The sequence below is a fragment of the Erpetoichthys calabaricus genome, chromosome 15 (genome assembly GCF_900747795.2).
Source record: "Erpetoichthys calabaricus chromosome 15, fErpCal1.3, whole genome shotgun sequence".
NCBI classification, from domain to species: domain Eukaryota; kingdom Metazoa; phylum Chordata; class Cladistia; order Polypteriformes; family Polypteridae; genus Erpetoichthys; species Erpetoichthys calabaricus.
Window position 1 is genome coordinate 64,204,024 of NC_041408.2, and position 26,307 is coordinate 64,230,330.

At 39.5% G+C, this 26,307-nt stretch overlaps 1 protein-coding gene across 1 annotated transcript in view; it reads left to right on the forward strand.

Moving 5' to 3' along the window:
• The window catches only part of prkn (parkin RBR E3 ubiquitin protein ligase), a 1,136,346-nt gene that overhangs the window by 290,354 nt on the left and 819,685 nt on the right, over positions 1-26,307 (forward strand). The window contains exon 2 of the mRNA XM_028821112.2: positions 25,673-25,836. Coding sequence (XP_028676945.1) covers positions 25,673-25,836 — 164 coding nt within the window. The remainder of the gene's footprint in view (positions 1-25,672; positions 25,837-26,307) is intronic.

A 26,307-nucleotide genomic window follows, 5' to 3' on the forward strand; every position in this document is an offset into this window, starting at 1 on the left:
AACACATTTCCAACTATGTCCCTGTGTTTGTGGTAAAGAATTTATTCAAAGTTACAACTAGGATCTGCTAGTCTAATTCCTTTCATAATTTTGAGCACTTTGATCATGTCCATTCCTAATCTCTGTTTGCTTAAACTGAAAAAGTTCAACCGCTTCAGTCCGTCCTCATAGTTCCTAACTCATCGCCATAGAATCAGCCTAGTGGCTCTCCTCTGGTTTTTCTTGAGTGTTGCTTTTTTGCAGTATGGAGATCAAAACTGTACAGAGTACTCCAGGTGAGGCCTAACTAGAGCATTATATACAGTAACTTAAGCATCACACATCATGATACACAGTCAAAGTGAAAAGTATGTGAACCCCTAGGAAGTATCTATATTTATGTCTAATTCCAATATAAAACATGGTCATATCTTCATGTCAGCCACAATAATGAACAAACAGTCTCCTATAACTAAAGGTACACAGATTTTCAGCGAATTTTTGACCATATTGAATAAATCATTCAAACTGTGAAACTGAAGGTTGGAAAAAGTAAGTGAACCCTAAGCTAATGACGTTTTAAAAAGCTCATTGCAGTCAGAATTTAGCACACCTGGAGTCCATTTAATGAAATGAGTTCAGAGGTGTGGCCTAGAATTACTTTGATAAAAAACACTCTAAAGTTTGAGTTTGAGCTTTTGACAAGAAGCATATCCAGATGGGAATCATGCGTCGCACAAAAGAGCTGTCTGAAGAGCTATGATCGAGATTTGTTAATCTATGTAAGGCTGGAAAGGGTTACAAAGTCATCTCAAAGATTTTAGATATTCATCAGTCTACTGTTAGGCAAGTTGTCTATAAATGGAGACAATTTGGTATTGTGGCTACTCTGCCTAGAAGTGGGCGCCCTGCCAAGATGACCCCAAGAGCACAACGCAAAGTCAGCAATGAGGTAAAGAAGAACCCTAGAGTGACAGCAAAGGACTTGAAGAAGTCATTAGAACTGGCTAACATCTCTGTGCATGAGTCACCTATACACAAAACATTGAACAAGAAAGGAGTCCATGGCAGGACACCAAGAAGGAAGCCACTGCTATCAAAAAAGAACATTGCTGAACATCTGAAGTTTGTGAAAGAGCACTTGGACACTCCACAACGGTAGTGGGAAAATGTTTTGTGGAGTGATGAAACCAAAATTGAACTATTTGGGAGGAACAAGCAGAACTTAATTTGGTGTAAAAAGGGCACTGCATATCAACATCAAAACATCATCCCTACAGTAAAGTATGGTGGAGAGAACATCATGATTTGAGCCTGCTTTGCTGCATCAGGGCCTGGACAGCTTGCCATCATTAAGGGGAAAATGAATTCACAAGTTTATCAACAAATTCTCCAGGATAATGTGAGGGTGTCTGTCCGTCAACGTAAGATCAGAAGAGGCTGGGTGATGCAACAGGACAATGACCCCAAACATCATAGCAAATCCACAGCACAATGAGTTCAGAAGAACAAACTCCGCCTTTTGGAGTGGCCCAGTCAGAGCCCAGATCTCAATCCTATTGAGATGCTGTGGAATGACTTGAAGAGAGCCATACACAGAAGACAACCAAAGAATATGGAAGAATTAAGGCAGTTCTGCAGGGAAGAATGGGCTAAAATTCCCCCCGCACGATGTGCAGGTCTGATCTGCAGTTACAGGAAGCGCCTGGTTGAGGTCATCGCTGCCAAAAGAGGGTCAACCAGTTATTAAATCCCAAGGTTCACTTACTTTTTCCACTACCACTGTGAACGTTGAATGCGTTTGTAAAATAAGGACATGAAAGAGTGGAATTTTTTGTGTGTCATTGGCTTAAGCTCATTGTGTATATCAGTACCTGTGACTTAGATGAAGATCAGATCATATTTTATGACCAACTCATGCAGTAAACCAGATAATTCCAAAGGATTCAGATACTTTTTACTTTGACTGTATAATCTCATTATTCTATTATATTTTTTGATGGCTTCTGCACACTGTCTTGATGCAGATAGTGATGAGTCCACTATGACTCCTTCTTATAAGTTGTGCCTTCAAGTTTCAGACCTCCCATTGTGTATTCAAATCTAACATTTTTACTTCCTACGTGTAACACTTTACATTTACTAACATTAAATTTCATCATCCACAAATCTGCCCAAGCCTATATATATATGCTGTCCAAGTCCCTCTGTAACTATTTGATTTTACATCATCTGTCCTTCTTCCTAGTTTGGTATCATCTGCAAACTTAACCAGTTTATTAATTTATATTATTGTCCAGATTATTAATATATTAAAAAGAGCAGCAGCCCCAGCAATGACTGATGAGGGACTCTACTTTTAACATCACTTAATTCTGTAAGAGTTAAACGCACTCACTGTTGGGGTACGTAATTAGTGAATGATTTGTCTGTTATCCAGACATGCCTTATACCACATTGGAGCCATAGGGAGGACATTGAGGCTCAAGTCACTCTAGTCTTAGGGCAGCAGTCTATTGCAGGGTACATAACACTCAGATAAACACCCACATTGCCACCTAGTGCCACCAACTGACCTTTTCCTCAAGTCTTTGGGATGTGGGAGAACAACTCAAAGTCTACACAAACAGGTCAGGATTTGAAGCCAAGCTCCCAAAATTATCATTACTCCACCTGTTTATGGAATAATGATAATGTTAATTATTCTTTGGCAATGTGGAACAATAGGATTATATTTATGATGAACAGTATAGTTATATTTATGCATGCAAGCAATGGAATGAAAGTGATTTATAATGCAGAGCTTATGTTCCTTTGCACCTTGTGTTAAATTAAAATTTGTTGGAAAAGAAAAAAATTAAGCAATAAGTTAATAAAAAAGAATGACCATGTTTGCTATCTATATGTGACCTAATTATCATTTGGACACAACTGCTTTACCAAATGGACTGAAGCCAGCTCTGCTTGAGGCCAGTCTAAGTCTCTGCTTTGCATCATCTTGCAAAACAACTGAACTGTACTAAGCTCAGAAAGAGAAAGCAAAAATCGCAGCAAGATGTCTTTCCTTCAGAATATCAGTTATTGTAATGACCTTAATTGTTCCTCATAATAAGGGAGATGATTTCTGAATGAGATCATTTACTGGATTGATTGGGTCATTACAGTTTAGATTAGTGGGAAGTGAGGACTGGCATGGAGGTCCACAGCCTGGGTGAAAAGTCAAAAACTGTCATGAAATGTGCATGGCTTTCCTTCAAGGTGATATTGACAATGACTAGCATTAGACAGCACTTGGAAAAACAGAGCAGCAGTAAGCATATAAAATGAAAAAGGACCGGTGCGTATTCAGTTTCAAGTCATTTTTATATTTGTGTACATGACACATACTTCTTCCACACTGATCTCAATATTTCAGTCTTTATGATAATTCTTGTACTGTGCATTTTTAACACATACTTGCACTGTGGAAGCAAATATTTCTGTAGCATACGTATTTAGAGCTGTAGTTTACCATGCTTTATGATAAAAGTTACAAAACATTCACCAGAAAAAGCCTACACATACCCCTGATGGCAAAAGTTTCCTTCACACCTACACTGCGCACCATCTGTGCAGCTCTTACCCTTTCTGAAGACTGTAACCCTGGTAATTGGCTGTTTTCCTTTTGGATGAAGTATGCAAAGCTGTTGAATGTTTAAGGGAATTTAAAGATGAATCTGTTTACATTCTCCTATGACTGTTTAAATGCCAGAGCATATACACTCACCAGCCACATTATTAGGTACACCTTGCTAGTACCAGTTTGGACCTCATTTTACCTTCAGAACTGCCATAATTCTTCATGGCATACGTTCAACAAGGTCCTAGAAACATTCCTCAGGGATTTTGCTCCATGTTGACATGATAGCATCACAGAGTTACTGCAGATTTTTCTGGTGTTCATCCATGACGCGAATCTCCCATTCCACTACATCCCAAAGGTGCTCTTTTGGATTGAGATCTGGTGACTGTGGAGGCCATTTGAGTACAGTGAACTCATTGCCATGTTCAAGAAACCAGTTTGAGGTGATTTGAGCTTTGTGACATGGCACATTATCTTGCTGGAAGTAGCCACCAGAAGATGTGTACACTATGGTCATAAAGGGAAGGACATGGTCAACAACAATACTCAGGTAGGCTGTGGCATTTAAATGATGTTCAGCTGGTAGTAAGGGGCCCAAAGTGTGCCCCTACCACTACCACCACCAGCCTGAATCATTGAAGCTAGGGTGGCTAGTTCATGCTCTTCTTTTGACCTCTGTAATAAGTTCCACACAACATGGAAAGAGGTTTAGGGGCGCTGGCCCGTATACTTGAATTTGGCTGCCAAAATAAGTGAAGGTTGTCATTCAATGTTACAGATTTCAGTCCAGAACAAGAACAAAGCAAACAGGCAAACTTGGTGGTTATGTAGTGGAAAACGGGAAACGATGTCATCAGACAGGAACCAGCAGTGACGTCCTTGGGGCCGGAAGTGACATGGCCAGAACCGGAAGTTGTGTCTTCAGGCCCGGAACTGGAAGTGATGTCCTCAAGACTGGGACCAGAAGTGATTTCCTCAGGGACAGAAACAAGTGACGTCTTGGGCCCGAGACCAGAAGTGATGTCATTGGACCCAAACAGAATTTCCCGTGATCGGTCTATCAATGGAAAAGAGCAAGGATTAGTGCACTCTGCCATCCCCTGGTTTGGCGAGGAATTACCGTCTTTTGAGCATTTCAGCTGCCTCCCAAACGCATGTGTGACACCTTGTATTGCTCAATTTGGAGGGTGAATTGATGTCTCTCAAAGACCTCAATCCACAAGGCTCTCCAAATTTTGGCAGGAGGCCCTCTTTGGCAGGTTTGTGAGCTCTTCGGTGAGCACATAGATGAGATAGTCACACAAAACCAAATGCTCGCTGGGGTTCTGCCAAGGTCAATGCCATCACATCACCTTCCTGCACAGTTCAAACTCCTGGACATGGGCTGGGTTGAGAGCATCAATACGCCATTCATGGCATTTCCTTGCTGTCTGATTTGATGTGACTCAATACTGGGTGAGGATCTCCTTCTTCACCACTGAGCACTGTGACACCATCCACTTGTGAATATTGTGATAGTCCTCATGAGCCTCTCTTGTCAGGAATGGGATAGGGTCCATTCTTGCTGAGGTCAATTTCGATGAATGGCCATGTGCTCAAAAGGAAGGCTTTAATATCATCCTTCAGCTGAAATGACATCAAAACCTGCGATGACCCGTGGGCTTTCTCAGCGCACAGTGCAGCACACCTCCGCTTTGGCAAAGTCAGTTCGCTGTATAACCACTCACACCTGCAGTGGTTGGACCTGCTTGCTAAACTGCTGCACTGGCCAGGTTGGCTGCTCCATCATGAATCCTGTCTTTAGCAATGACACACCCTAATGGTCTGTGGTTGCCCAACTTGACCCAATCACCGACATTTTTATGACAAACTGTTATTTTGCCATCCTTGAATCGCAACCACAGGACAAAATTGTAAGGTGCTAAGTGGGAAGAATATTTCTTGATGCTTTTAATTTTATGTTCTTAACTAAAAGGCGAGAGAAGCAATGTTAAAGAGAATGGATGATAACATTTATAGGTTTCATTGAAATACATTTGAAATATGTGTAACATTGCATATTCTTTTTTTTTATCTTTTATTGAATTTATTAAAATTCATTGAATTGAATTTATTAAAAGCATGTAACACACACACACATATGATCAAGTCAAACTTAACAGAACTAAATTCAATGCTGCATATTCTGTTTAGATTTTTTTTTTCTGTTTTTGCATGCTCTAGTACTGTTTACACAGACCAAATTATAACTACAGTAGATAATTTTAGAAAAGTACAGACACTCATGAATTTATAAAATTATATGCACTGCATGAATGAAAATCATGGTGATGAGTCTTCAGCTGTTCCACTGTCATCAGCTGTCAGGAAGTTGTAAATGTGCACGAGATAAAAATCTGAAAATTAACATTAGTAACATTTATTTCATGTCTTAGTGTTAGGATTTTTTGGTGATTTTCTTACAAATTGCACATGTTCTGATATAAAAGGTTAGAGCTTAGAAATCTAAAGAACAAATGTCATTACTTCATCGGACTTTTAGAGAACGAATGTTCCTCAGCATTGACCTCAACATCTGTGAGTTTCATACTGCACATCCCCATCCTTCCAGTGTCTCTTCCATTCGTCCATGTCCCACACCCATGTTGTCTAATTCAGAGCTTTTTCTGTATGCATCCATTTCAAGGCAGGAATATACCCCTTCACGGAGTGCCAGTCCAATGCAGGGCATTCTTACATGCATACCCACACTCATTCATTCAAGGCCAATTCTGTTTTTACAAAAATACAATAACAAACACTCCTTGGATGTGAGAAGAGCACCAAAATGCCTGTAACCAGCCTGGTATTTGCACCCCGTCTTCTGTAGCTATAACCACTAGGTGGACCCCAAAGACATTGACCTAACACAAAATCTCTCATGCACCAAGCAAGACCCAGAAGGGTCAAAGTTCTTCAAAGAACAGTCTCACCATGGACCATTTTTTCTTCCAATTACAGGTTAGTGTGATTATGCCCTTTCTGAGGTTGGTGCCCGCTCAGAGCCTGAGGTCACTATGATAGGTTCCAGCCCAGTACAATTCTAAACTTGAAATAAGAAGGCTTGATAAATGGATGGATGGAAATACTGCTATGCAATGAATTCATTGTGGACAAATATATGCTGATAGCAACTGTAAATGTTATCTTCATTACTTTGCCGTAAAATGTGTTGAGTAACTTCTTTATTTTAAATTTGATATTAAATCTGTGCATGAAAGAGAGGGTTGCAGAATCAAAAATTCAGTATGAAACTGTTTCATGCTAAATGCTATTTTAATTCTAGGGGGACTGAAAATGTTAAGAGATTTGAGCAACATTCGTAATCTTCAATGAGAAGTTTGTCTGTGCCATCTGCTAGTTATTTTAACAATATTTTTTTCAAATACTTAAAAAGGCATTTGGAAGGCACCAAATTACAAACAAAGAACTCACATCTTGACAGCCTTTCTCTGTGGAACACACGGGCTTTGAAAGAGTCTCTAAATTGCTATTTGTGTTATTTTCTGTACGCTGTCTGTTGCCTTGCAGGAATTATTGATTTTCCCCAATTATGCCTGAGGCCATAAATCATGTATGTTGGGATTTTAATTTTTAACTTTTTTCATCTCAAGTGCTATACAGTATTTACACATGGTTTTTGTTAGCAAAAGTTGCAGATTGGTAGATTTATTAATTTGTTTTAATTGTTAAAACAGGATTCTCAGAAAATTGTCATGAGCATTAAATACTGTATGTGCTTGGTCTATTGAGAGACGCAGACTTGGAGTCCAAGCTCTTCTTTGTTCTGTTATTTTGTGCTTGTATTGTAAGCTTAGTTTAGTGGATCTCCTGATGTTATGGTGTCTTTCCAGATCTCAGCAAGTCTTGCCTCCTAACATTCACACATAATTTGATATAGTTAAGAAAAATAGTTAATCTCTTCTATGTAATAATACTGAAAATCTGTGCTTTACTACTACACTCAGCCTTTTTATTAAAAAATTCCCAAATCCTTGGGCACTAGAATGATGCATTGGTTTTCAAGACAGCACCCTGATTGACCTGATCAGAGGTGGGGATGAGGTGTCATATTGGAGGGAAGAGGATCTTTAGGCCAGTGAGTGCACCCTCAGCAATCTTAACTTGAATTCCCTAAAAACAATAGAAATGGTTGAGGATTTTAGGAGCCACTCCTCATCTCCTACACCCCAAGTTATAAATGATGTCACTGTGAAAAGAGTAGAAGCAGATACATATCATGGCACAACTACCACTCACAATCTGAACTGGGATGAAAACATAACTCTTCTTACCAAAAACAGTCAGCAGTGGATGTTTTTTTCTGTTATCTTGAAAAGTTTAGCCTGTCCCCATCAGTGATGCTCCAGTTTTATAGAGCTGTCATTGAAAGCATCTTCACTTTCTCCATTATGGTCTGGTATGGCAATGCATCTGTTCACTTGAAACATAAACTGCAGAGTGCTGTTCAGTCAGCAGAAAAAATGTGTAGGCTTCAAACTGGACTCTATTAAAGTCACGAAACATGGCGGAATATAGTCAAAGACTACACTCACCTGAGCAGCCATCTCTTTCAGTTATTACCATCGAGGAAATGTCAGCAGTCACTAAAGGCAAGAACTACTAGTCACAGAAACAGTTTATCTGTCTTTTACCGTTTTTTTTTAAATATTTTATTAAAATCAAAAAACATTCCATACTTGCAAGTCAAGTTTAACAAAACTGGTTTGAAACAAATCACCCCCACCCATGAGAAAGAGAGCTAGGCCAGCAGATTAGCACTTTAATAATAATAAAATATGTAGATAAATAAATAAAGATAGATAGAATAGAAAAAGAGGGGAGAAAATCCACTTCCTCAATTTAAATGCTTATTCTAAAATATTGTTTATCAGATCCTGCCAGGTTTTGAAAAAGTTCTGCACAGATCCTCTAAGGGAGAATTTGATTTTTTTCAATTTTAGATAATATATAATATCATTTACCCACTGACTTAAAAGAGGAGAGTTAGGATTCTTCCAGTTGCGCAAAATAAGTCTATGTGCTAATAGTGAAGTAAAGGCAATCACAGTTTGTTTGTCCTTCTGTACTTTAAGCCCCTCTGTGAGCCCACCAAACACAGCTGTTAGTGAATTAGGAGGGATTGTGACCCCAAGGCTGTCTGAAAGGCATTTAAAGATTTTGGTCCAGAATGATGTTAATTTGGTGCAGGCCCAAAACATGTGGCCCAGTGAGGCTGGAGCTTGACTGCAACGCTCGCAGGTTGGATCTTGCCCTGGAAACATTTTGGACAATTTTAAAATGAGACAGATGCACTCAATATTTAATTTTAAGTTGAATAATTGTATGCTTTGCGCATATGGAGCTCGAGTGAATTCCGTGCATTGCTACCTTCCATTCCTTTTCTGAAATGTTGAGTGAGAGATCCTTTTCCCAGTGTACTCTGGGATTTTTGAAAGGGAGGGACTGTAAAATGGTTTTATATATTACAGAAATGCTGTTTGAATCCTCAAGACTGATTTCTAAACGCCTCCATCCAATCTAAATTATGTTTACTTACTTGATATATTACTGGGCTGGAGTGCAATTCTGCTTTACTGAATTGTTTTGTGTATTTGTGTTTTGTGCAATATATTTTTAATTACAACTGTATATAATGTATTGATATCGTCTGTTGTGCTGTTTAATTATATTTACCTTTTTATGTGTGTGGACGGAACACCAAGAAAAATTCCTAGAAAACGTGCTGCCTGGCAATAAAGCTCAAGTTCAAGAAAACCTTCTATTAGTATAGAAGGACTCCAGCCTCGCATTCTAAACCTTCCTAAAATCTCAGATACTTACCGTACATCATATCTCTATTATTGCTCGGAAGGATTTCAAGCCTTGGTTTCTGCCGTGCGCTCTTTGATGCCAGTATAAGCTCCATTCCATGACACTAAATTGGATGAAAAGAGTTCAATAATGGGTGGATAGGACACAAACTCATGCAGAACTTTAGGACTGCAGCAAGGCTATATTCTTTCCATGTCCTTCTTTGTTTTGTTTTACTATAAAAACTAAGAATGTCTTCTAAGCCTGTTCAGTACCACAGCCCCTACAGAGCATTTTAAACTTTGAGTTATTTAAAGTTATTTTAACTAATGCTCAAAAGGTGAAGCCTTCTGCTTTGGTAAAGACTGGAATCCCAGTGTTTTGGCCAACTGATCTTAAATTTCTAGCAAATCATTTTTTCTATTGACTTGTGCTCCATGAATGTGCTACTTGGATGAATTCCTAATGGCATGATTCACATGCTGCAGTAAAACCAGCAAACAGACTCTTCTTGGCATTCTATCCTAGGCATTTCCTAATTTACAGGTCCATCACTATTTTTCACTGTAGTGTGTAGTGAGTCCTTGATATGTCAGCCTTAAGCTCACTTATTACTGTGGAGCATGTAGCAATGATATTGTGATCTGAGGTAGAGTGACAGATTGGTCGTCATCCATTCAAAACTTGACAGAACACTCAACACCCATAACAACTTTTTTCCCTACTTTAAAGATCAAGAGATCTCAAAAACCTAAATGTTGACCTTGCAATAATGACACTGCACTGTAACTTTCAAAGCTGCTGTGTGATCTACTACTACTGATCTAGTGTACAGTGCAACTCTGAAAATGACTTTATCTACAATTGTTGCCATTATATATATATATATATATATATATATATATATATATATATATATATATATATATATATATATATATATATATATATATATATATATGGTTGCAATAGTTTACTGTCAAATAAATGCAAAGAGTATGCGACACGTGTTTCGCCCTCATTCTGGGCTCATCAGGTGTACACACTCCACTGCACTCCCTCTCGGGAATCGAACCTCAGACGTCAGCGCCAGAGGCGATGCCCCTAACGTTGCGCCACGGCGTGTGGTTCGTTTATTTGACAGCATGTAGATCGGGGTAATTACATTCACGGCATTCGTAGTCTGTGTCACAATCTGATTGTATGGGTGGTTACCTACCAGGTAACGCTTGTGGTTGGCCAGCAATCTGCTAACATCCGCCACGGTGCCCTCAATTTGTGAGGAGCAGATCATAGAATGGTTGCAATAGTTTACTGTCAAATAAATGCAAAGAGTACGCGACACGTGTTTCGCCCTCATTCTGGGCTCATCTACCGTGGTGGATGTTAGCAGATTGCTGGCCAACCACAAGCATTACCTGGTAGGTAACCACCCATACAATCAGATTGTGACACAGACTATGAATGCCATGAATGTAATTACCCCGATCTACATGCTGTCAAATAAACGAACCACACGCCGTGGCGCAACGTTAGGGGCATCGGCGCTGACGTCCGAGGTTCGATTCCCGAGAGGGAGTGCAGTGGAGTGTGTATGCCTGATGAGCCCAGAATGAGGGCGAAACACGTGTCGCGTACTCTTTGCATTTATTTGACAGTAAACTATTGCAACCATTCTATGATCTGCTCCTCACAAACTGAGAGCACCGTGGCGGATGTTAGCAGATTGCTGGCCAACCACAAGCGTTACCTGGTAGGTAACCACCCATACAATCAGATTGTGACACAGACTACGAATGCCGTGAAAATATATATATATATATATATATATATATATATATATATATATATATATATATAGTGGCAGGTGGCTGGGGGCTGTGCCAAGCCGGGACGCCGAGAAGGACCGGGAGAGGGACTATGCCTCCCCTGGATCATGAGAGAGCAGCCGCCCTGGTTTGTACAGGGGCCATGGGAATTGAGCATGGAAGCTCAACCCTGTAGGGGCCCTTGGCCACTGCCAGGGGGTGCCCTGAAAACTATGGAGCCCTAGACATCTGCACTTCCGCCACACCTGGAGGTGCTGGCGGAAGGAATACCGGGGACACCCGGAGTGCTTCCGGGTGCTCATTTGGCACTTCCGCCACACCAGGAAGTGCCGCAGGAAGCTCATCAGTGGGCACCTGGAGCATGTCCGGGTGAACATAAAAGGGGCTGCCTCCCTCCAGTCGTCAGCTGGAGTCAGGTGGAAGAGGACGAAGCTCGGAGGAGAGGAGTGGAGGTGGTGAAAAGAGGACAGGATTGTTGAGAGGCCTGGACTGAGGGTGCTTGTTGCAGGGGCACCGTGTGCTGTGTGAACTGTATGTACTGTAAATAAACATGTGCTTTTTGTAGACGTTTAGGTGTCTGTCTGTCTGTGTCCGGGGCTGGCTTCTGCAATATACATATATATACTGTATATATATATATATATATATATATATATATATATATATATATATATATATATACATACATACACATATATATATATTAAAACAGTTATTCTGTCTCTCTGTACCATCCTGTGACACTCTCAGTGCTAACTCTTCAACATAGTTGGTTATAATGGCAAGGCAGAAAAGCAAATTATCTTTTCAAGACCGTCGGATTTTTGATTGTGATAGAAAAAGAGCGACAAGAACTGATAAAGAACTTTGAGAAAAAGAAAATGAACAAAAAAGAGCTGCATATAATAAAAATCAAGAGCAAAGAGAGTCGTCCAATAAACGAAAAAGAGAAAAATGTCCCAAACAGAAATGCAGAAACGCAACGTTCACAGAATGTGAGTTAGAGGATAAAGTAATTCATGATATTGTTTTTGATAAGGCATTAATGTAATTTAATTTTTTATTACATTTTATTATGTTTTACTTTTTACTTCTACTTGTTCTTTTTAGTACATTTTATTATTCATTGGCATTTAAAATAGACAGTTGTAGTGAAATACTCAAGTAACTGATTTTCTATCTACCCATACCCCATATACTCTTCTATATATCACCTCTTTAAATACAGTCACTTTCTCTAGCAGAGGAGGACCCTGACAACCTTCAAGCGGCTCATCTGCAAAATAGTGAGTGCCCAACGCTCGCCCTGGGGGTTGGTGAATGAAGCGAGCAGGGGGTGAAGCCCCCTAGTGTGTGTATATATATATCCCAAAAACCCAGATACAAATACCACAGGCACAGTTCCTTTTTATTTTCACAAACAGTGTAAGTTTTACAGGCTTTCTTTTCCCATTGCCCAGTACAAAGAGGAATTTTTGCATTTTCCTCCACTCCTCCCAGTTCAGTGTTGCCTATCCCTTTTCCCACCACTGACTCCTCAGGCCAAGTAGAGGGCTCTCCTTTAAAGCCCAACCTGAGAGTAAGATGGGATACTGCCAACCAGACTAGGGAACAGGCAGTCATCCACTGTCATGTCCTTTCAGGTTCCCAAGCACACCCTTTGTGTTTTTCCGTGGCTGCTGTTAGGCCAGCCCAAGTGTAGCTGCTGCTGCAGTGTCCTTGCGTACTCTAGTCCCAGCTTGGAAGGGAATCCCTGGCCTTCCTTTACTAAGGCCTCTTGGCCAGGCACTCTCTCTATATATTGTGAGGTTTCTGAACTCTTTTGGGACCCCCTCCAATGAGACAACACACCAAAGTGTGTCCCAAACCGCGATCATTGCATCTGTGGGAGATTGCTTGTCCGCTACTGGGGCAATTGCAGACTCACAGCGCTGCAGCGGAGCACCGCGGAAGTAATTCTGAGCCCATCGTGGTTACGCTCTATGTGCCTGTTGTCAATGGGTGGTGCAAGGAACTTTATAAATGCAGAGAACAGTATTACTTGGCCACTAACCTGGCCACAACTCTGCCCGTTTGCTGTGCCTGTGTATAGGAGAGTGGTAAATCCCGCTACAATAAATAACCATGCTGTTCCTGTTTCAAGCTGAATAAAGCTGGTTTTGCTAAAGTACTGAGACTCAGCCTCATGTTTTGGGGTGCAAGACAGTGATTCATGCGTCACAATATGTATAAGGTGTGATCAAAAAATACGGTGAATGCTGCTACCAAGCACCATCCAACTGAAATGCTGGAATCTTCAATATGGGAACCAGTACATCAAACCTTACTAGACATTCTAGCTAACATCAATGATCTCAATCAGTCCTCATGGTTTTCAGGCCTCACATGGAAGAACTAGACAATGACGGTCATGTGGACCTCTGGCCTTTAATCCATCAATGTAGGGACAGCACGGTGCTTTGATCGGGTGGTGGTGACGCAGATCACCACCACAGAAAACCGGAAACAGAACAGCAGCAGCAGTGGGGGTTAGTACAGATTGCTGAGCCATGATAAAAATGAATTAAATGCATATACAGAATATCAGGGTTACACTAAAATGAAGCTATGAGAAAGCCATGTTAAAGTAATGGGTTTTTAGCAGTTTTTTAAAGTGCTCCTCCGTATTAACCTGGTGAATTTCTATCGGTAAGCTATTCCAGATTTTAGGTGCATTACAGCAGAAGGCTGCCTCACCAATTCTTTTAAGTTTAGCTCTTGGAATTCTAAGCAGACACTCATTTGAAGATCTAAGGTTACGATCTGGAGTGTAAGGTGAAAGGCATTCAGAGATATAGGATGGAGCGAGATTATTTAAGACTTTGTAAATCATACGCCTAATGAAACTGAGCTCTGTTTTAGCCAGGGACTTTTAAATTTGTGTTGCCAGTCCTTGTGTCTTTTGTGTAGGATGTGTGAGTCTTTTGGCTTTGTCAGTTCTTCAGAGGAATTGCTTTTTGGCATCATCTCTTCAATGCAGATCACTTCTTGCAACACTGTAAATACTGTAAATATTGTAATATAATTTTTAAAATGTTATTAAGATGTCTCTTTACTGGTTTGTGTGGCTCCTTGTTGAACCATTGCTTGAAAAGCACCTTTCATTCTGGAGTGATTTCTTTGCATATGAAATTGATTCTTAGGGCTTTGAAGCATTTCCAAATACTACCATTATGGTACTGTTAATGGTGCTAAGGCATGAGTGCTAACAGCTGCATGAAGCCTGATGTGATGATGATGCACCACAGCTATCAAAGACAGTGGCATGTATAACCTTATGTACTTTATGGTCTTTGTAAAAACAAGAGAAACACTAACTTTTGTTCTGGACAACAACATTAGTGGAAGCTTTAACTCCACCATCAGATTAATGACTTGGTAATTGCTTGTGACTTTAGGTTAACATCTTGGTTTGACTGATGCGGCTGTTAATTTTTTTGGTGTAAAAGTTTCTGTTTGTTTGAAATCTAGTCTTTAGATCTTCATCTTAAGCATCACTTGACAACAGCCACTTTGGATTCATTTGTCTCAAGGCAACCAACACATAAACTACTGTGACTTTATTTGAGTCAAAATGACTATAGCAAGAGCCTTTTTAGCTTCTCTTGAAGCAAACACATTCCTGAAAACCCAATGTTAATTAAAATTTGGTACCATAAACACATAATCACATTAATTTAAGTTAACAAATTTAAACATTTTTTGGCCTTCCACAAAAATGACCCCCCTCCCCTTTTTGTGTTCAAATTACACAGAAATGTGATGCACATTTTAACCTTGAGCTTGCAGTTCTTGTTGTTTGGGGCCTATTAAAGTGCCTAGACCAGAGGTGTTAGGGTTAGTAACTGACAAGCCTAAGTACTAAGTTAGCAAGACTTTGAATTGACATCGTCATTGGTGCTCAGGCTATGAACCACCAAGAGTCCAAAATGAACCAACTCAATAAAATCACGAGCTCTGAGGTGTCTGTGCTATAAGCCACTCATAACTCTGAAGTAGCAATTCCTTTGGGGCTATAAGTGATGATTCTTTGATGGGGTATGGCCTACAAAACCCAGAAGATATAATGTTTGAAGTAACAAGTCTCCAAGGGTCAGGGCTTGTTTTTATAAGCCAAGCTTGAATAAAAAACAGCAGCATGTTTTCTCTCATGTAGCATTTGTCAACCATTTTCTGTTTTCTAAACAACTAGAGGTTGGGCAGTAAACTAAAACAAGTGGAAATTAAGGGAGTGGTGTATGGATGGTAGACAAATTGGCTAAAACATGGGAGGCAAAGGGTTATGGTGCAAGGGACCTTATCAGAATTAGGTGATGTTAAAATCAGTGCTGGAGGTACTGATATTTTTAATATATTTAAATGATCTGGACAGGACTGTAATCAAAGCTGGTTAGGTCTGATGATACCAAACCAGGTAGAAGGGCAGCTAAATTGTAAGAGGGTGGTCTTGTGGAAGATGAAAATAAATGTAAAGTATTACATGTAGGAAGTAAAAATGTTAGATTTGAATACACAATGGGAGGTCTTAAACTTTGACAGTATCTCCTTTTGAAAAGAATCTGGGATTCCTAGTGGACTCATCACTGTCTATATAAAGGCAATACAGAGAAGGCATTAAGGAGGCTAACAGAATGTTGGGTTATATAGCACAATGTGTAGGAGGGCTATGCTTAAGTTTCTAACATACTGATGAGACCTCATCTGGAGAACTGCGTGTAGGCTGCAAAAGTGACATAACATCACTAGAGAAAGTCCACAGAAGAACAACCAGGATGATTCTGGAACTAAGAGGTACAAGCTATGAGGAGAGATTAAAGGGGTCAATGCTTTTCAGTTTAATTGAACAGAGATTAACCTTTTGAACCAAGTCCTTCCTAGCATTTGGTCACTTATAACCCAAGTCTCCCCGGCAATTTTCAACAATTTTGAAAACCCAAAAGTTTTATTTAAAAAAGTAAAATTGTATTATATGATGATAAGCCACATAGTTATAAAAACAGATTGATACTATAGAACTAGCTGTATAACTTTCAGTCTCTGAGTTTTCATCATTTTCTACCGTTCATTATAAGGACCTAATGCCACACCTGCTGTTCTCAGTGATACGCTTCAAAACAGTTTTTAGTTCCACAAGCAATGCACAACAACACTTCACATGATTTTCACCATCTTCCAATCAATCGTCCCACATCTCCCCTTCCCTGCAGGTCTCTCGGTTCTGGCGTCAAGTCCCCAATCTCTCTCTTGTGTGCGATGCAACCTGCTCTGAGGACAGGGCCAGGTGGAATGTTTGACTGGGATGGTATACCTGTCACACCGTAATACAGATGTCCTAAGGTGAGCTCAGGGAGGAAAGAAACCCCCCATGGATCACAAGGCCAAAAGCTCTCTTTGCCTGTTTGTACTTCTCTGCGCACACAAAGCATCTGTTGTTTTCACATGATAAAGTACAACTGAAATCTTTTCCATTTTCTTCTGGAAACATACAATACAAGAAAAAGTAAAACTGACATGCAGTTAAAAAAAAAAAATAAACAGTGTAACTTGTGTAAGTGCTGTAACAGCATAACTAGACAGCGGTTTGTTATGTGCGTAATTTAATATAGCGAAGGCCTATATTCCAGCCAGGCAGGTTATGACGGCAGAGAGGTGTAGCTGCCTTTTGGGAATATGTCTCTACATATATGGACTGCAAGACTGAGAGAGTAGAGTAGCGTAGCGTAACAGTAGCGCAGCATAACAGATACACATAGACTGTTAGTCAGGCCAGCTGGGGTTATGATGATAGATAGGTGGGCCGTTATACTGGTGTTTCGGGTCTACATCACTGTTCAACTGGCTCAAAATCTGGTCTGCTTGGTTCAAAGGGCTAAGAGGTGACATAACTGAAGTTTTAATAATTATGAAAGGCATTAGAACAGTAAAGCCAAGGCAGTGATACATTGGAGCTAACTGTAACTTTAAAATTCATTCAACAGCAAAATGGGGACACAGTTGGAAATTTGTTTAGGATAAATGAAATGCTAGAACATTCTTCTTCACACAGAGAACCATAGATACATGGAATAAATTATCAAGTATTGTGGTAGAGAGCAGGACGTGAGGGACCTTCAAACCTCGACTTGATATTAATTTTGAGAAATTGGGTAGATAGGATTGGCAAGGATTGTTGGGCTGAATGGCCTGTGCTTGTCAAAATGTTGCTAATTTTCTAATGTTATAATTCTAGCCCTCCTCAATTTTACCATTAACATCAAAGCCAATGAAATGATAGTGAAGTCTAAAATATTACAGACATTTGAGTATTTAGACTTTGTATGCTCAAAACATGGGCTGCACTTCTAAAGTAGTGAGTTCCTGCAAGGCACTGAAAGTCAAGCCAAGGCCTAAATATTAGCACCTGAGCCATGCATGTTTTACAAGCAGAAAATATTAACAAGGAAAGGAAACACACACATAAGTCAACCATTAAAGGCAAGCAAGGAAAATCTTAAAATTCTGTGGTGCTTTTGGAGTGCACAGGACTTGGTTTTGGACCTAAGAATTCCGACACAAGCCGCACTTAACTGAAAATGGATTTGGGACAGAAACCTGGAGGTACCAATGCATTCCAAGATTTTGAAACACGTAGCCGAGTTTGTGGTTGAAGCAGACATCCAATGAACCAACTGGATGACATATTGGGAGGACATACTGTAGCCATCAGTCGACAGGAGAGTTGGTTGGACTGAATATTTTCTTAGTTTGTAAAATCTCATGTTTTTAACAAACACTAGGACTGTCAAATGCAGTCATGTTGGAGATTATTTTAGATTAATTAATAACAAAATAGCGGAAAAGATATTCAATGTGAAAGCTTGCATCTGCAGAGATAATTGCATACATTTCTGATTAGGGGTTCTACATGAATATTAAAACTTTCATATTCAGCTTTAAAACTCTTCTCATTCAGTTAATAAAATGTAAAATATCTGTAAGAGTCGAAGTATTTTTTATATAAAAAGGAAATTGAGCCATTATTTTGGTTCATGTACAGAAAACAGCACCAGTGAGATGAGATGGGACTGCACAAGTCATTCATTTATTAAACAAGATTTTTTTTTTTTTATAAATTAAAATGATCTTTTTCTTCCCAGGATTGTCCTGGCTGGACTACTTCTGTGCTTTTGCTATGTTATGCAGTAGGCAATCAGGGAGAAGAACTCTTTAGCTGTTTTATACTTTTTCTCCCTCACTTTACCCACAAGCACTAGCTAATTATCAGTCATTGTTTCAAAACTAATATTTAAAATGTTATTTTTGTTTTTAATTTTATGTGAAAGCATCTCGTTTGGATATCTCTTAGACTAGAACTATAATGTCTGCTTATTGTACAAAATCAAGGCATTCATGGTGCCAGTGGTTCACAGCTGGTGGTCCCTGTACATCATGAAGGCGGCTTGTAATTTAGGCTTAAAATGTTGCCTTTCATCCCACATGAATGATAACGCTAATTATTTCACTTTCTATTGAATTAAGCAGAATTGTGCAGCGTGTGTGTGGCTTTTATACTAATGGCTTTATTTGTGCTGCCTTTACAGGTTTTATCTGCATTTTAGATACTTCACTGTAGCTGTTATTGCTTGAGCTTTAAAAGCATCAGAAAGGCTTGTCAGCAGAATCATTTGTAACAATGTGCTTAATAACAATTAGGGCAATGTTACTCTGCATTTGAATGCAAACAAAAAAGTTCTACAAAGTACACAAATCTTGTCTGATTTTTAATTGATCACTGTTAGTAGTTAACTGTCAGTGCTTAAAACAGAAATAAAGGTGCTCACACTTAAGAAGGATTTGGTACTTTACTGGGGAATTATTTCTTACATTTTTTATGTATACAAAATACATACCCGCCTTTTTTAACATAAATTAAAAAAAATGCTCCGTATTTCTAAATCAAAGTTAGATATGGAGTAATGAGTCTTGATCTTTCTTGGTGAGTGGCCCTCCTGAATTGTTTCTGAGCAGAGCTCACTGACAGACACATTAATATGGTTAGAACACGGGCAGGTTAAATGACTCATTCGGCGTCACACAGCCCGCCAGCCAGCCAGCAGTGACATCTGAATCTGTAGTCCTGTGGCTGCCCAGCCAATAACCTGCAATAAGCAAAATCATCTTTCAGGGGATAGCATTTTCACTGTTAGAATTCAAATGGTCATGTCACATAGAGTTTGTACACAATAGGCTATATTAGGATATCTGAAAACAATAATAATATTATCCAGTATGTGCTATTTTGTGATTAGTATTCTAGATCTCACCTGTATTCAATTAATTGTATTCAACTCCCTAAGAAGACAAGAAAAAACTCCTCCAAAAAAAAAAAAATCTGATAAGAAGCAACATGTGTTTTGTCCAATGTTATTAACAAAAACGTAAAAGCTTTTGGAACAGTGTAATCAACTACCACAAAGACTATATACGTACAGTATGTCTCAGTAAAGTATCCCAGGCCTAGAAGCACTTGACCGTCTAATTAGAGCAGCTTTCAAAGCCGTGCAAGTTTAATTGCCATCATCATAATGACAACCCCACTTTTGATTTAATCAATGACTCCTGGTTTGATTTTATTGTGGAAGATTTGTGTGCTTTCTGTCCTGACAAACTGACCTTCACATGAACTCCCTTTCATGGAGAGATGTATATTGACCTGCTAACATGCATAAATTAGACTTGATTCATAGGTGATACAACATCATATAGGTTGCATTTTTTTTTGTGCCAGAGTAGCAAAGAGACATATGCCCCAGATGTTACATGGTTTGTAGGCTTAAACTGAAATATATCAATTTGACGGCAAATAATACAATTTCACTGACAAATGTTCCATTATATTTTTTAACAAGAACACAATTTTTAAATTTGAAGGTCATAGCACAAAGAGAATGGATGTAGTTAATGAAAATACATGGGGGGGCAGTGTGTATATAATGCCAGTAGGATCCATAGAACCTTAACCTACCTCTCCTAAAGTTTAGCATTGTATTCATTGGCTGCTTCTTGTTAATTATCTATCTATCTATCTATCTATCTATCTATCTATCTATCTATCTATCTATCTATCTATCTATCTATCTATCTATCTATCTATCTATCTATCTATCTATCTATCTATCTATCTATCTATCTATCTATCTATCTATCTATCTATCTATCTATCTATCTATCTATCTATCTATCTATCTATCTATCTATCTATCTATCTATCTGCCTGCCTGCCTGCCTGCCTGCCTGCCTGCCTGCCTGCCTGCCTGCCTGCCTGCCTGCCTGCCTCCCTCATACGTACTAGCTGGGTGAGCCTGTGCTGTAAAAAGCCTTGGCTCCTAGAAACCATGAATTTTGGCACTTCAATCAATCAATTGCATCAGTTGTGCATTAGCAGCTAAGTGAGATTCTCTTTCCTTGGCGGTTTCGTTTAGCCGACATGCTCACCTCCGTTGTCTATCAGCGTGTAAGCGAGTTTCTGTCTTCTCGAAGGTTTCGTTTTGCCAATGTGCTCACCTCACTTATGTATTAGTGGAGTTGCTTTCTTTGAGGATATATACAGTATACAGTTTACATATATATATGTATGTAAAGAGAGAAAGAGACAGACAGAGATCAATATACTGTATATGTAGATATATATAATTGTGCTATCAAAATTTTTAATCAAATTAACTTCTTTGTAACTGAAATTTTACATATTTTCCTTTAAGCGTATTAATAGCTGCTATACAATAAAACACTAAGGTCCATGTGTCCAGTCCCTCTGAGCAATGTGATTGGTAATTTTGGCTTTGGTATGATTGGCCAGTTTTCGCTTTGGTGACGTGATGAAACAGGAAGTGCAAATTTGAGATACATGACTAAAGGCGCATGCTGAGAAAGTCACATTCAAAGATGGCAAGTATAAAACTGGACAGGAGGTGAGAAAGACACCTCAAAAATAATGAGAGAGTCTGAGAGACAGGCTTTACTGGAAAGTACTTGAGCGAGGGAGTGCCAGTTAAGAGACGTTCACACACACGCGAATACACAGGAAAGGTCCAGTAGATACACATAGCACAAAGATAGCAAATAATTTTTCATTATTCTATTACCTGTCCTCGACAGGACCATGGCTAATTTTTATATAAAGTAGAAACTTCCTGATTACTTCCTAATTCAAAACAGTTTTAATAGCCATTAATAATAATGTTTCTTTATTTTGAGACACTTCACAATGCAGTTTAGCTTAGCAGTTTGATTGGTTCTATCAACATGTCTTGAAAATGATATGAAGGTAAAGAACATTATTGATTGAACATTATTGCAAAAGGCATTTTTAATTCTCTGACTATTTAGTCAGCCCATTGCTTAAGCACACCAGTACACCGGTCAGTTCAAGTGATACACATTTTTATTAAAAATAGATGAACAAAATAAAAATTCACAAGGGACAGAAGTGGCCGGAGATACTATATATTCTCTAACTAACTTGTTGCTAAAGTGTGTATTGCTCAAAAACTGTTTTTGTGGAGGAGGAGTGAGGCATCAGTGGCCAAGACAATAGGATCAATTTCTTGATAAGGATTGCTGCCAGCTAAAAAGACTAACCTGCTTATCCAGGGCAGGGTTGAGGGGCAGCTGCAGCCTATTCTAGCATTCACTGGGCTTAAGCCAGGAACCACACCAAGAAATGGTGCCATTATGTTGCGGGGTGAAAACTCACACACCCATACACTCTAGAGCCACTTTACTGGCACCAATTCACCTAACCTGCAAGTCTTTGGACTGTGGGAGGACACCGATGCAAACCCGAACTTGGAAGAACTTGCAAACTCCACAAAGGGAACCCTCAGCACATGAACCCCGATCCTTACACTAAGACACCAGTGCTATCACTATACCAGCATATATACACAGTCCATATTAAGAGAGAGAGGGTTAGCAGTCATCTTATTTTAAATGATTGGGAGAGGACATTTTAAAAAACAATTTTCTAGCACCTAATTATTTTCATAATATTTTATAACTGCTTTGCCCCCTGGAGATCAGTGAACAGTAGCTTAGAAAGTCACCCAAAAAGCTCTTATTGCACCACACACATTCAGAAGAGGCATCAAAGTTTACCATTTGAGCAAAGTCGTCATGTTTGTATGCTTCAATTATCACAAGAACTGAATCTACTGTATAATGCAGTGACTGGCCTTTTCTGAAGAACTGTGATTAACATGATAAATTGCTTTCTTCTTTATACACTTCACATTTTGACAGTCCGTATTCTGCCTGTCCTACAGCCAGTAACAATGTCTTTACAGCTGCACCACTAATGGCGGACCAGTGATCTCAGGGATAATGGTAATGACGTTGAAGAGAACACGATCGGCCAATGTTGAGACAGGAGTTCTGCAGTGTAGCGACAGGAGTCGAGAGCCTTTTGTACTAGACAGAGTTTCTCTTACTCTCTATTTGTGAAGCACAGTCAAATTACCCAGATGTAATTAACTCATTTAGGTGTAGCGTCGAAATTTTTAATGTGGTAATTGTACATGATAATAGAGATCAATCAGCAGCCCTAGACTTGACTAGACTTTCCTCCTGGAAGAAGTCTACTTTAAAAACAACCATGAAGAGCCACCACATTGCTAGCAATGGTTTTCTGAATTTTGAACCATTTGTTAGATTTCTTTTTATCACTGGACATTAAATGGGGTAACCATCCCTTTATTTGTTTTTGTTTTCTATTTTATATTTATTTATAGTAAATATATAAGAAAACAAGAGACATTTTGATGGGTTTGGGAACCAGCCAGTGCCCCATTTAATCCGGCAAAGTAATTGCAAAATAAAAGTGCTAGAAACAAAAAGAATTATAATTAATTCTTTGCATTTATATAGCGCTTTTCTCACTACTCAAAGCACTCAGCAATTGCAGGTTAAGGTCCTTGTTCAAGGGCCCAACAGAGCAGAGTCCCTATTGGCATTTACGGGATTCGAACCGGCAATCTTCCGATTACCTGTGCAGATCCCTAGCCTCAGAGCCACCACTCTGCAATTGTAGACATTGCATGCCTTATGCTGCCCCTCTCTCTAGACTGCTCTCTCTTCTACATTCACAGAGCGCCATGCTCTTTTGAATCTGGTTTGTACATTAATGCCGTCTTTCAGGAGATTTGCTCTTTCAATAGTCGAGAGGGTGGAAAAGGCAGGACCTCTGGGACCAAATGGGAAGTGACATCTGTGGGTTTCGCTGCCCAAGCTGTGGGTGAAAGAGAAGAGGCTGTGATCCCCCAGACACTACTGTGTCTCCTAATTGTTGGCTTTCATGCTCCTGATTTATGCCTGTGCGACTATATATCTCTCTATTATAAAAAAAAAAAATTGGGACGAGACGTGATCTTTTGAAGAGAGACAGAGAGACACTTTCACATCCCGTGAGACAGGCAAGTCACGTCATACTTACAACCGTTGGAAGCAAGTCCTGTGATGTACATGCAGAGCAGGTCAGAGATAATGGAAGTAGGAACATTCGAAAGTCTCAAAAAAATTAGAGTAAAGATCACTTTAGTGCAAATAAACGGAAAATCTTACTCGGTGAAATAACGGAACAGTGAAAAGAGATCGAATAGTGTTTGAGGATGTCTGGGGGAGAAAAGAGACAAGGCAGTGACGAAATGCAGATCACATGGCATGGGAGCAGCAGCAAGCCAGCAGCTGATCGAGCAAAGAGGAGCTAAAAGAACAACTGTTATTTGATTCCCATTGTATCACTGTTAAAGAGGGGTTTCGGAGGAGCAACTGTGTCTCCTTGGGGTGCGTTTAGCCCCTGTTTTCTCTTGGTAGAGTAATATATTGCTCTACTTTCCCCTATTGTATTATTAATATGTAGCCTTTGTCAGAATGCCTAATCCCGCAGATTTACAACTGTGTATAAGGTATTACAGTATATAACTTATCCCCACCTTCCCTTCTATATCTATAACCACAGGCAATTGGATGTATTAAAAAGACAAGCAGGAGTTAAGTTACACATAAAATAATGTATTATTGATAATATTCATAAATAATAACAATATGCAAAGTACATTTGAATGTTGGCAACCATACAACCTGATTAAATGGTGATATGTAGTTCAGGCAGCACACAGACTTGTAGTTATTTAAAATGCCTGTAGTTAAGGCATCATTGGTGCTCAGCTTTCTTCAGAACAGGCCTTAAGCCTGGTCAATATGACTGCTGAGCTGTGCTTTTCATTGTGTTGTCTTCATCATCACAGGTTAGCAAGAGAGAGAGAATGTGGTTGAACAAGCAGATGTATAGATTCTCTGTCCAACCCCTAGAGCCAATAGGACATCATGGTACTTAAAAGCTTCTGATCCAAGCCAATTCCAACCAGCCATACTTCAGACCAACGGGGGAATACAGCATCTTAAAACCTGCCACCCCCAAGACCATATGTCTTTATGGCTTTCTTGCGGGGGGTTGAAAGACTTTAGCAGAGAAACACTCGCCAAACTGGTTTTAAGCACATCCCCCCAAATCCTGTCGTAAAATTCAAAGAGATCCATTCCTTGGGTTGCAAACACCGAATGCCTCTCAACAAAGTAACACTAAATTACATTGCTTTGCCTAAATTACAAATAAAGACATACAAAATATTTATCAAATTATATGCAAAATCTCACATCACAACAGCCCCCCTCTTCATAATGGCGCATAGTGCTTGGGAAGGGGTTGGCGAGCGAAGCTAGCAGGTGGCTCTAGTATATATAAAACATTTTTGAAAAAAATGAAGTTACTGCAACAATATGTATATCGTCATGCTTAAATATAGCGTTATATATGCCAAAATAATGCTGGACTTGACACTATGAACACCTACCAGGCATCAAAGTGTAAAGCTTCGTCATTATTGGAGAATGGTGGCTTGTCAGACTGGCGGTTGCAATGATGTGTTAGCTGAGGTAACTCATAAAGACAAGGTAAGACTAGCTGTACCAAGGGTACCGGCCTAACAGTGATTCATGACGTCTTTATTGGATTTAGTCAGAATGCGCATATTTGGTAGAACCCTTTGTTTTGGTTTTTTTTTTTAGGGTTTTCTGTCGGGATTTGGTAGGTTACACTCCTGGTTCCCACCTTATTTTCAGACATGGAATCTAGGCTGTCGAATAATTGTGTACTCTGTCCTTAAACATTTGAATTACGTGGCATCTCTGAAGTTATGTGACCTTATTTAAACTGCGTTTGTTTTTAAAATGCATTTCTTTGTGTTTTTATTTTTGGGGCTTATTGTGCTTCTCTGAACTTCTTGTTGTTTCTTTTTATTTTTGCTGCACCCAGTGTTTGTCAAATTCTACTCCAGTCACTGCATCCCAGTGGAGGTGGATGCGGGTGCTACTGTCTTCCAGCTCAAGGAGGTGGTTGCTAGGCAACAAGGAGTTCCAGCTCAGCAGCTGCGTGTCATTTTTGCTGGCAAAGAGCTACACAATGACTCCACACTTCAGGTAAGATGGATTTTACTAAGTCGCCTCCCTGAGTCGGCACTACGGTGTGCCTGCTTGTGTCTCCATGGCTGCCAATCTAACATTCATTCCTGTGATTCTGTTAGAAGGCATTGAGCCTGGGGATTCCTTGAACTTTACTCCACACTGCTTCATTAATTCTGACCTTCTTAATTATGCATTAAAATATCCTGACTAGGAGGGAAACAGACAGAGCCGGAGCTTGAGTGAACAAATGTTTACTGACTGCAGAAGAGCCTGTTACGCTTTCTTTGGTATACTGCTTGGCCTCAGTTTGACAAAATCTTAAGAGGAACAGAAAGAATAAAATGAACATGCAAGCTTGGTGCTGCTCTTGAACAGTTTACCTGCCAGTGCAAAGCAGAGTAACCCAATGCTGACCCCTAGGGGATAATCAGAACACTTCTGATTTTCACTTGTAAAGGTCAGTTTTTTTTTAAACCTCATCTTTGT